The sequence below is a fragment of the Arachis duranensis genome, chromosome 9, assembly GCF_000817695.3.
Source record: "Arachis duranensis cultivar V14167 chromosome 9, aradu.V14167.gnm2.J7QH, whole genome shotgun sequence".
Taxonomy (NCBI): domain Eukaryota; kingdom Viridiplantae; phylum Streptophyta; class Magnoliopsida; order Fabales; family Fabaceae; genus Arachis; species Arachis duranensis.
In genome coordinates this window covers 96224931-96236940 of record NC_029780.3, presented here as the reverse complement: position 1 = coordinate 96236940, position 12010 = coordinate 96224931, and the positions used below count along the sequence as shown (strand labels likewise).

The following is a 12010-nucleotide window of genomic DNA, read 5'->3' as shown; positions in this document are numbered from 1 at the left end:
TTATATTCTGTAAATACAATTTCTGCAAGGATTATACTAAATTTTTTTTCTTTTCTTATACTTCTCGTTATTTTTGTAATTGTTGTTTCTGAGTTATTTGTTGTTATTAGGTTATTGGGTGTTTGTTCTTGTTAGGTTGTTGTTATTTGGTTCTTTTACATTAATGAAAAAAAAAAGATATGATATGTTACTATGATATCTTTTCCTTCATGTTTTTTGTGAAAATATATAGTATTAATTTATCTATTACTTATGTTTTTTTCTACCGTTATGATGGTCATTTTATATTTGTTGAAGATTATAGTGCATGCTTGCTGGTTGTGGCTAGTTTTATTTGAAAATAAGGTCAAATTTTAATTAAAGTGATAAAAACTACATATAGTATTTAAAACTTGAATAATTATATATAAAAAAAATAAAGGCCAACCTTTAATTTGCATATTCAATTTTTAATGTTCAAACACATTGAAAATGCTAATAAGTATCGATGCAGAAATTCTCTATATCTACTTTTATTTTTTATTCATAATGCATTTCTTAATATTCAGGTAATCAAAGATGGCAATTCTATCTAAGCATGTTCATACATCATTGCCCCAAATTCCACAATCTTGCAGCAAATCTTCAAATTGGATTGCTATGGAAGAAAGTGAGTTTCTTGAATGCTGTGGAAGCATCAAATTCGCTAAAGAAATGGCTTCTGCCTCTCCTTTCTCCTCGTTGCAACACGCACTCGATGTTGCCTCTGAGGTTTGGTTTAATAAGATCAATATCCATTCCTAGTTGGTGGCTCTCAATGCTCACATGAATATCTCTGAAAGAGCACCCTTCTATCGAGAATGCTACGATAGTGCTTCATCCACTAGTATGGATTCTACTCTTAAGGTTTGCCACTTTTACCATTCTTTTTGTGTTTTGTTATTTAATTAAAAATAATCCTTTAAATGTTTCCTGGATTATGATTCGTTTAAAACATGTAGGAGATATATGCATTGAGCGAGCATGTAGTATCTGGTAAGGTTCGATTTTCCATATTTTAAGAAATATTCTGACTGGAATACTGATGTTATACTATTGGATTTGAAGGTGATTTTAAGAAATAATTTATTTAACTGAATTTGAATCATTACATTTTCTTTGCAGATGAGTGTTAAAAAGAAGCCGGCATGTGAGTTCCATTGGGCATGTTGAAAGCAATTCAATATCATAGAACGACATATTGCAAAATTTTTTCAAAAGAGAAGATATGTTCGCTCTACAACTGAATCGCCAATAATCCAAACTGCTGTAAAAGACTTTGATCTGAACAAAAAGCCGTATCATATAGATGATTTGGATCCTATTGCGCGTGACAAAGCTAGGCAATTTTGTAAAATATGGTATCCAGGAGAATACTATGTTTGATGTATTTTTGTTTGTTTTACTTTTGTTGAACATAACTACTCTGTTAAATTCCAGTTCTATCTAGGCTTAGTATCTTTGTTTAATGTTATTTTTCGATTTCAATTGAACATATCTATCTACTTAATTGATTATGACTCATCTGAAAAGTAAATTTTTCATTATAAGAGTTAATATTTTTTCAAAAATAGCATTCTGTCCTCTAAAATTTTCATATACTAATGTGTCCAGTTAGCATGATTATTGCTATTTAAATAAGCTAATTGAAATAAAATTACTACAATAATATTAGATAAACAGACACACAATACAGAAGGAATGAACATTAAATCAAATTAACATTTATTACAAAAAAAGTGAAATTTAGAGACTTAAAAATAAAATAAGTTTTATTCCAATTAATAATATGTATTTAATTAAATCAAGTATCAATATTTAAGAATATTTAAATTGAGTCTTTTAAGATTTTGAATTTAAAATTTGTTATAAAAAAGGATAAAAGTAACAGAAAAGGATAAAAACAACGACCAATAGATAAGATAGTTCAAATATGCTTAACTAATTCTTAACCCTTTGCTTAACTAATTCCTATAAATATGCTTCATATCAACATTATATAAGAACTAATACTCCTTCTCATTCATTTGTATATTTTTATTATTTGTTCATTCACATTTCAATAAAAAAAATTTTGGATTTCATTAATATTAATTTGTTATTTTGCTATTGTGATAAGGAAAAAATAAGAGTGCGACGAACATTATCGAGACTAGAGATAAAGATAAATTATTTCACAACATTATACCTTATTTCATATGATTTAAGTATACTTAATGTATTTTTAGATTCATAGATAGTATGTTCTCTCTTGTAGGTCACTGAAAGTGAAATTAAAGAAGACAAATAAAATGTGGAGCCAATCTTAATCAACTTTTTGAGATTCCAATTAGCTTGAAGGTTATATTTCCTTATATTTAATTTTTTATTCTTTGTGCACCACTACTCTCTTTATTATATTTGATTTTCGAAAATATATGACCGTACTCATACTAGCCCGAGATTGACTGAACAAGTTTGAGGAGACCAAAAATTTTAAGATAAAAATCATGATAAAATTTTTATACAAAAATAAAATTTATAAATAAAAATTATTTTTTTATTACTAATATCATAAAAAATAAATATCTACAAATAAAAATTATAAAGTATTATGTAATAGTACTCAATGTTGAGAGTTTTAATAAAATTTTAGTTTCCATAACTACTAATAAATAATTTTATAAAAAATTTTGGGGCATACCCCTCCATGGTCAAACTAAAGTGTATCTTTGCATACTCATTATAAATATTTGTTAGACTTTTTTATAACCTCAAATATCCTTTTTTTTTTACCAAAGACAGGAGACTCGAACCCGCAACCTCAAATGCCCTTACACAATACCATTGTGCATTAAACATAATTTGATATACTTTTAAATAAATCATGCTATCACTTTAGATAAATTTTATGGTGTTTATATTGCCTAACTTTTTCTTTCATATATAACATGTATAACATATTTAAAAAAAAACTATATAACATATTATATATAACAACTTTTAAAATGTTTAAAATATATTAAAAAATATCTATTTACAATTTTTTTAGAGTAAATTATGCATCGTGTTAACAAGACCATATCCTTATCCATTACTTATTTCTTTTTATATAGAATTTTTTTTGTATATTTTTACTCAAATATTATATAAACTTATTTGTTTTATGATTTTCTACCGTAATAATTTTTAAACTTATTATGATGATTATTGAGGACAAGGTTCATTTTTTTGTTGCGATGCAAATTGTGAGATTCTATAATATAATTTTACTTACTCTATAGCTAATTAGTGAGTAATATTAATATTAGCTTGACGATCTGTTTAGGTTGGTTCAGTAACACCTCCTTTTACACTTTATGTCAATACATTTCTGTAATTTGTTGTGTATATTAATTAGGAACTAATACATGATATGCTAATTTTTTTGTATAATTCATTGTCATGCCTTTCATATACTTATATTTTGGTACATTATTATTTAAACAGAGTCATTCAATTATGATTGATAAGAGTTGGATTCATAAATCAATTACATCAACAGAGTATAAATGCGGGGTTGAAGAATTTTTGGAGTTTGCCTTTGCTAGAGCTGCTATAAATGAAAAAATTATATGTCCATGCATCAAATGTGGGTTCAACAATATGGGGACGAGAATTGAAGTATTAACTCATTTACTTCAAAAAAGATTTTCAAAAAAGTATACTTCTTGGTATATGCATGGAGAAACTATAGTCCAACTGGAAGAAGAACTATTGGGTCACAATCATACAGAGCCTGTTGAAAAACCACCACTGCATGATATGTTGACTGATATTTTCAGTATAGATGTATCAATTATGAAGGTGATGATGATGAGCCCTTTGCTTCGAGAATTGATTCCGTTCCAATGCCGTCGGAAAATGACACTAACGAGGATTCAAGAAGAATTACAGAGTTGCTAAAGGATGGGAATTGTAAATTATGTCCTGGGTGCGCAAAATATACCAAGTTATCATTTGTTGTTGAGTTGTATCATATCAAAGTGTTGTGCGGTGCTACTGATAAGACATTCTCCATGATAGTCGATCTTCTCAACAATGCTTTTTCCCATGCTAACTTGCCCACTTCATTTTATGAAGCCAAAAAAATGATTAAATTGTTAGGTTTGGGATAGGAGAAAATTCATGCATGTCCAAATAACTGTATGCTCTTTTGAGGAAAAGACAATGAGAAAAAAATAAATGTGTGGTCTGTAACGCATCTCGATATAAAGTTGAAGAGAACACCATCAGCAATACGGAAGTTGTGGGAACGAGTCAAGATCAAAAGAAAAAGATACCAGCAAAGATGTTGAGGTACTTTCCTATTACTCCTAGGTTAAGAAGGTTATACATGTCCTCCAAGACAGCAAGACTAATGCGCTGGCATTCGGAGTTTCCTAACTCAGATGGAAAGTTAAAGCATCCTAGAGATAGCAAGGCATGGAAAGATTTTGATTTATTACATCCAGAATTTGCTAAAGATCCTCGTAACATAAGGCTCGCTTTAGCAACCGATGGCTTCAATCCATTCGGGACTCTCAGTTCAAACATTAGCATTTGGCCAGTGATGCTATATATATACAACTATCCTCCACGGTATTGTATGAAGCAAACTTCTCTTATAATGTCTATGATAATTCCTGGTCCAAAGATGCCTGGAAATAATATTGATATTTTTTTGCAACCACTTATTTGTGAGTTGAACGAATTATGGAAAGGTGTTGATGTCTACGATTCTATTGATGGTAACAATTTTCGTATGCATGCTGCATTATTTTGGACTATTAGTGATTTTCCAGGTCTTGATAATATGTCTGGGTGGAATACACATACGAACCTCGCTTGTCCATCATGTAACTTCGATACAGTCTTCAGAAGGTTGAAGTTTGGCATGAAGTATTGCTTTATGGGACATCATCGATGGTTACCCGATGATCACGAGTATAGGCACAATAAACACTCTTTTGATGGCCATACAGAACTAAGAGGCCCACCTCCGACGTTATCAGGAAGAAGGTTTTTGTCCCAAATTGAGAGTAGTCGAAAAAGACCTCAAGATGCAGTCAACGATGGCAACATCCCACTACAATGGAAAAAAAGAAGTATTTTCTGGGATTTACCATATTGGAAGGATAATCTTGTTCGTTATTGTCTTGACATGATGCACATAGAGAAAAATGTGTGTGATAATGTGCTTTTTACTATACTTGATGATAAACAAAGAACTAAAGACAACTTGCAAGCTCGTAAGGACTTGCAGTTGATGGGAATTAGAGAACAACTCCATCCATATCCTAATTCTTCCAAGTACCCTGCCTCGTGCTTTAGAATGAAAAATGTTGACAAGGATATTTTTTTAGGTGTTCTAAAGAGTGTCTCTTTTCTAGATGGTTACTCTTCAAATATTTCTAGATGTGTTGATATTAAAAAACGAAAGGTAAGCGGTCTAAAGAGCCATGATTCACACATTCTTCTAGAACATATCTTGCCAATTGCACTTAGAAGATCCTTGCCGAAGGAGGTTATATCCGTTCTTATCGAGCTGTGCAACTATTTTAGAGAAGTCTCAGGCAAATCATTATCACTAAAGAATTTAGAAAGACTACAACAGCGAATTGTTTTGACGCTTTGTCACATGGAAATGATATTTCCTCCAACATTTTTCACTATTATGGTTCATCTAGTTATTCATCTGGTAGAGGAAGCAATGATTGCAGGTCCAGTGCAGTATAGATGGATGTATCCTATTGAAAGGTAAATTTTGGCACTCTAACAAGTTTTAATTGAATCTATTTGTTACGATATATTTTTATGGATAACTAATTTTCTCTTTTTGTTATTAGGGCCCTGGGACATTTAAAATCTTATGTCCGTAACAAGGCTGCACCAGAAGGGTGCATAGCTGAAGGTTACATAATAGAGGAATGTCTAACTTTCTGCTCTAGATATTTGGAGGATGGCAATATTGAGACAAGGTTCAACCGACCAAGGCGCAACGATGACCAAAATGAAAACACTTGTAGTAGTTGCTCTACTGTCTTATCTAAGATTTTTCCAGCCTTAGGAATATCTCGTGGAGCTCATAAGATTTGTTCGTTAACACCAACAGAGAAATTACAGGCCCATCGTTATGTGTTGACAAATTGTTCACTGGTGGACAAGTTTCGCGAGTGAGTTATGTTGTTATTTCTAACTTAGATTTCAATTATTTTCTATAACTATTACATAACTGTAATCTACTTTACCAGAAAATGTAGATGTGAGATTGCCAGAATATACCGTGGTAGAAAAATGCAACCAAGCTCGTTGAAGAATACATCCATGCCAAATTCCATGAGTGGTTTAGGGATTATGTGAGTTAGTTACATTTTGTAAAACTTGTTTGTTCCAAAATAGAATTTAGGATCACATATTTCTAATCTATTAACACATGTAGGTTGCAAAAAACAATGATCCAGATATTACTCCCGAAATCAAGTGGCTTGCAGAAGGGCCTAATGATATTGTGAAGAGGTTTGAGGAGTTTAATATTCATGGGTTCAAGTTTCGTACAATGAAGAAAGATCAAGGCCTTAAAACACAAAATAGTGGTGTGGTTATGTCTGCTATTACTAATAGTGTTTCAAATGGCAGGAACCCTATTATAGTAGCAAGCGACAATACATACTATGGTAAAGTGGTAGATATGATAGAGTTAGACTACTTTGGCAAGCTGAGGGTTGTGTTGTTCAAATGTATTTGGGTTGATACCACACTTAACAAGGGAATCAAGATAGATCAATTTGGGATCACAAGTGTAAATTTTTCTAACTTGATACACACCGGTGATAATGAAACAGATGAACCATTTATTCTTGCAACAGATGCAAGAATGGTTTACTATATTGATGATCCAGTTGATGAAGGTTGGTGTTCTGTTTGTCATATGAAACCCAGAGATTTATTTGATATGGGAGATTTGAATGAGGAGGAATTAGATGAATCTTTGGTGGAAGACATACCATTTTGTGAGCAACAAGTAGAGAATCTTAAAGAGTTTCAATTGACGAGGGACGAGATTGATGAAGCAGATCAGGATGAAATGCATGTTGACGAAAATGATGATAATGACTGCGATGATGATGATGAAATAGATATTTAGACAATATTTGATGCATCCTAGATAATTTGTTACTCTAGAGTTTCTCGAGGTCTCAGAGAATTGGCTTTGATCTGGATGTTTTTATAATAATAATACGAGATAATTTAATTTTATTATTTAACAACTATTAGCTTTGATGGTTTTATACGTTTAAGGTTGATTTATAGTGATAGTGAGTAATATAGTATGCACTAATATTAAAATATCTAATGCTATAAGATGATATTAAATATTGAATAATTATTTTTGACTAAAGTTATGAGAAATATAATAAAAGACAATACAAAAACTAAAGATAAGAGGATAATTAGTTATTTTTTTATTAAACTTATGAAAAATCTGTTAGTAACAACTTAAAATTATAGAAGACATCTTTTTTTATTAATTCTTTGAAAAATTTATCATTGACGACTTAGATTAAAAAATAAATTAAAAAATAAACACTAAAAATTACCCTTAATATGGGGTACTTTTAAAGGTTTAATAAACTTTCCATTCCAAGTATTGTCTAATTTTTTTTTACCAAAATATTAATTTTTCTTAGTTTTTTTAATCACTCTTTTCACTCTAAATTCAAAACAAAAACAAGAATACATCAAGGCATCAAGCAAAAATTGATTCATCACCTTTCTAATAAATTGATTCACAAAATACAAATTAATGAACTAGTTTAATTTGAAATTCAAGATCGTTCATCACATGAATTCGTATCTAAATTAAGTTGTTAATCTTACTTGTAAGAAATTAATACTAATAAATTAATGATTATGTACTCACTCCTATAAAAGTTCTTAATTTTATTAAGTAATAACATAAACGGATTTGTAAAATTTATTAAATAAATTTTATAATTTTTCTTATAAAATTAAATTTTAAATACGGACTTAGTAATTAAAATTTAAGAAACATTAAATTTTTTAGGTAAAAACATTTACAAAACTGAGTTAATGTATAACTCTTACTATTGTTTCGTGCAAAATAGAAAAATAATTAAATTATAGTGCATCGTTTGAATCATCATTCACATGTAGTGAGAAATTGTGAGGGTCGTATATTTATTAAAATGATTTTTACGTTATTTAATATTATTAAAAAGTTTAAAGATAAAAATATATAGATTAAAAATTAAAAATTAAATTTCTAATCGTATTTGACCATTAAAAAATAAATAAATAAATAACTATTGTATTAGAAATAAATTAATATAAGGTTTATTTAATAGATAATAAAAAGTATAATTAAAAAAGATTTTCAAAATAAAAAAAAGTAAAAAGACGGCAACAACAACCATGACTATACTGAATATTCAAGATTTAAAATTTCAAAGTGCGCTTAATTTTTAATATACCATTTGGCGGAAACTTAAGATAACCACCCATCACTCTGTTCACGTCTTATTTTGAATCTGTTACTCTATAGCACGTGAAGGTACTTCCTTTAACACATTATATGAGTCGTCTCATATGACAACATTTTTCAAATAAAAAATATCGAACATTTTTTTCTTCATTTGAGTGTTATTTGTTAGTTTGTTTTGGCAGATTTTCTCAGGAAGCAAAAACGTAGTAGTTCAGGAGAGACCCTTCTAGCAGAACTTCGACAACCACAAAATATCAACAGTAATGAAGAATTTGCAGAGGGTTTGGATGAAATAAATCTCGACCAAGGCGATGCTGGATCTTTGGGTATAGACATGACGAATGAGCAACCAACTGCACTCACTAAAAAAGATCATAACGACCCTTTAGTTGTGAATGTCAAAGGTAGATGTAATTTCAAATTTTTACGTGATTTTTTATGTTCTAATATTTGATTTATTTCTTTTATTCAATGTTGCATTCGTTTATAGATACTTCTACCGGAAGAAATTACAGCTCACAAAATGAGTGCCATTCAAGTTTGGCATTTAAAAAAGGGAGAAAAAGTCATGATGGAACTTGATGGCCATGGACAAGGTCGAGACAATGGCGCAAATTTATTGGTACGGTTTCTGGGTCTAATGGCCCGTAGAGCAATGCTGTGTCCAATTTCAATTCAAAGATGGGATCAGATGCCTGAAGACAACACAAAAAAGCAGTGGAACTATATTGAAGAAAGTATGTATACTTTAGAAAAAACCAAAATTTTTTCTGCCTTTTAAAATTTACCTTTATCTTTTTTAATCTATGCGCCTTTTTCATTTTTAATGTTTAGTTTTGTTCAATTCTTGTATTTTCCCATTTAATTTCATGTATATTATTTTGATTTTTCTTCTGTGATCTTGGAATATGATAATATTATATAAGTTTGAAAATTTTGATATGTCTTGTACTCATAAATTATTTAGATATCATGTTCTCAAAAGATGTGAGATATGCAAACATTAAAAAAAAACAGCTTAAGAATAGTTAATAAAGAGAGAATTTCCGAGGGAGTACTACTTGAAATAGGCAAGGTAAGAGGATTGGATCTAGTATTAAATAAGAGTGATGATACCTTATTTGAATTTGGTTGTATTGTTGGAAATACAAACAATGTTGATAAACTATGAGTGTTTTGAAAAATGCTTGCTGGCTAGCTTGATTAATAGTATTTGTACGTTTTGAAAGAGAGATAAATGAGAGAAGGATATTAATGTTATTGGGGAAATGCATGTATCTGGCTATATTTTTATTAGGTCAACCTTAAAAAATTCATTGTGTAGAATTGGTTTGTTTTTTCACTCATTAGGTCTGTTTTTTATTTTTTATTTTTAACTTAAAATGTTATATGCTCTCATTTTAGTGATTGTTATAGATCACGATAGAAAATAGTACTTTGAGAAAAAATAAGTAAAGGGATGAACAATATAAATTTTAACATTGTGTATAAATATTTTGAAGAAAAACTTTGAGTTTGATTATGCTGCTAGCATTAAATGGGCACTAAGGACATTGGGTGATCCATGGAAAGCCTACAAATATTCGTTACGGAATATTTATTTTTATCCTAATAAAACAAAAGAAGAAATTCTAGCAACTAAGATTAATTCAGATATACCTCCTATTGAATGGGCGGCTTTTGTGCATCACTACACAAATCTTAAGATAAAGGTGAGAGAATAATGTTTCTTTTAGTAGTACTGTTATATTATTATTTTTTTATTACAGTTATCTTTTTTTCTTGTTATTTTTATAACAATATTACCTTTATTTTTTGTGATTATAAATTTTAGAAACAGTGCTTGCAAAATAGAAAAAATCGAGAGAAGCTTCAAGTATCAAATGCTGGTGGTAGTAAAAGCAATGCTAGAAGAGCAAATGAAATGCTATTTGAACGTTTATTCCTATTGTATTTGTAGTTGTTCTAAAAAAAAGGCGTTGATAATGTAACTATCTTATGATAGGAAAAAAAGTTAGGAAGATCTGTATATCGGAATGAAGTTATTCTGTCGACTCTGGTGAAGAAGAATGGAAATTATGTAAATGGTGGGCACAATTTAGCGGTAAGTTATTATGTTATTTGTTTTAGTTTAATGTATAATTTAATTTTATAAATTAAAACTTGGTATACACTAATCTAATTTTTTTTTCTTGTGTAGGAGCAAATATTAGAGCATTTGCCTGAAGATCAAGAACGTGCTGCTGCTGAAGGAGTACCTTCGAAAGTGTTAGCTCATCCGAATGATGCAATTGGAAAGGTCTTTGGGGCTGAAAATGTAGGGCGTGTACGAGGTTTTAGTAGTGATGTATGTCTAGTAGGTTTTGGCAAGTCTAAGCGTATTTTTTGATTTACAACCGGAAGAGTCTCCAGCAACGTATCTCAGCAACATGTGTTAACTTTAGAGAAGCAGGTTGAAACATTAGAGAAAAAGTTAGACGGATATGAAGAAACCAAAATTCAATTGGCAGCTCTACACAAATTTTTATCATCAAAATATGACGATGAAGTACCTAGTATGTCTGGTGATATGTCAGACATTTAGTTAGTATAGTTATTAAATAATAGTTAAAATTTTAAAATATTATTATTATTATTATTATTATTATTATTATTCTAAATCTTTATTACATTTTTTATTAAAAAATATTAAATATTATATATTTATAAAGTTTGACTTACTTTATTAATGTTATATACGTAAATATAATTTTAATTTAATAAAACTGTTCAATTAGCCACGGTCAAATTAAAACGAAAGCTACATATTATGAAACAATAAAAAAGAAGTTAATTACAGAAAAAAACGTAGCAAATTAGTATAAATTAGCCACGAATGGAATATAAAAACCAGTGCATGTTAGCCACGAAAATAGCGTGTTTAAATAACCCAGCGTTAGCCACGGAAAATATTGTGGCTGAAAAATTCGGCCTGCACAAATTAGCTACAGATGAAGTGTGGTAGAAATATACTTTTCAATTTGATAATTTTTATTTTGCCACGACATTAAGTGTGGGTAATGATATACGAATCGTGACTTTTTGAAGGTCTCCACGGTGTTTAAAACTGTGGCTAGTAACTCTAAAATTGTGGCAAATTGAAAATGCAACCCCCTGATTAGCCACAAATATTTTTTCGTGGCCAATGTATAGTTGCTACCGTTATCTTGAAGTTTAGCCATGATTTTTTCTGTAGCTAAACTCCTTGTTTCTTGTAGTGAAAGTATCACAGATCTGTAAAAATTCTACAAAGAACTGATGTGGATCTTCCAGTGGAATTCCATGGAATTTGCAGTTCTGTTGCAAAAGAAAGATTAACTGAGGTTTAAACTCAAAATTGTTAGCTCCAATGGCAGGTACAGCGCTGCTTCTGCCATAAAAGTCAGAGGTAGGCATGGTGAAGTCACCAAGGACCTTTCTTGGCTCCTCTTGAGGTTCGGCCATGTCTAT

General features: G+C 30.0%; 2 protein-coding genes across 2 annotated transcripts; both read left to right on the top strand.

Moving 5' to 3' along the window:
- Positions 1 to 558: 558 nt before the first annotated feature.
- On the top strand, positions 559 to 7162 carry LOC107466291 (uncharacterized). The gene is made up of 7 exons (XM_016085272.1): positions 559 to 750; positions 981 to 1019; positions 1144 to 1168; positions 3844 to 4143; positions 4254 to 5775; positions 5865 to 6174; positions 6458 to 7162. The coding sequence occupies exons 1-7, from the start codon at positions 559 to 561 to the stop codon at positions 7160 to 7162; spliced, it is 3093 nt and encodes a 1030-aa protein (XP_015940758.1).
- Positions 7163 to 9092: 1930 nt separating this feature from the next.
- On the top strand, positions 9093 to 11105 carry LOC127741588 (uncharacterized). Its single transcript, XM_052254339.1, has 7 exons — positions 9093 to 9258; positions 9846 to 9850; positions 10024 to 10233; positions 10356 to 10448; positions 10527 to 10625; positions 10722 to 10854; positions 10966 to 11105. The coding sequence occupies exons 1-7, from the start codon at positions 9093 to 9095 to the stop codon at positions 11103 to 11105; spliced, it is 846 nt and encodes a 281-aa protein (XP_052110299.1).
- Positions 11106 to 12010: the final 905 nt, after the last annotated feature.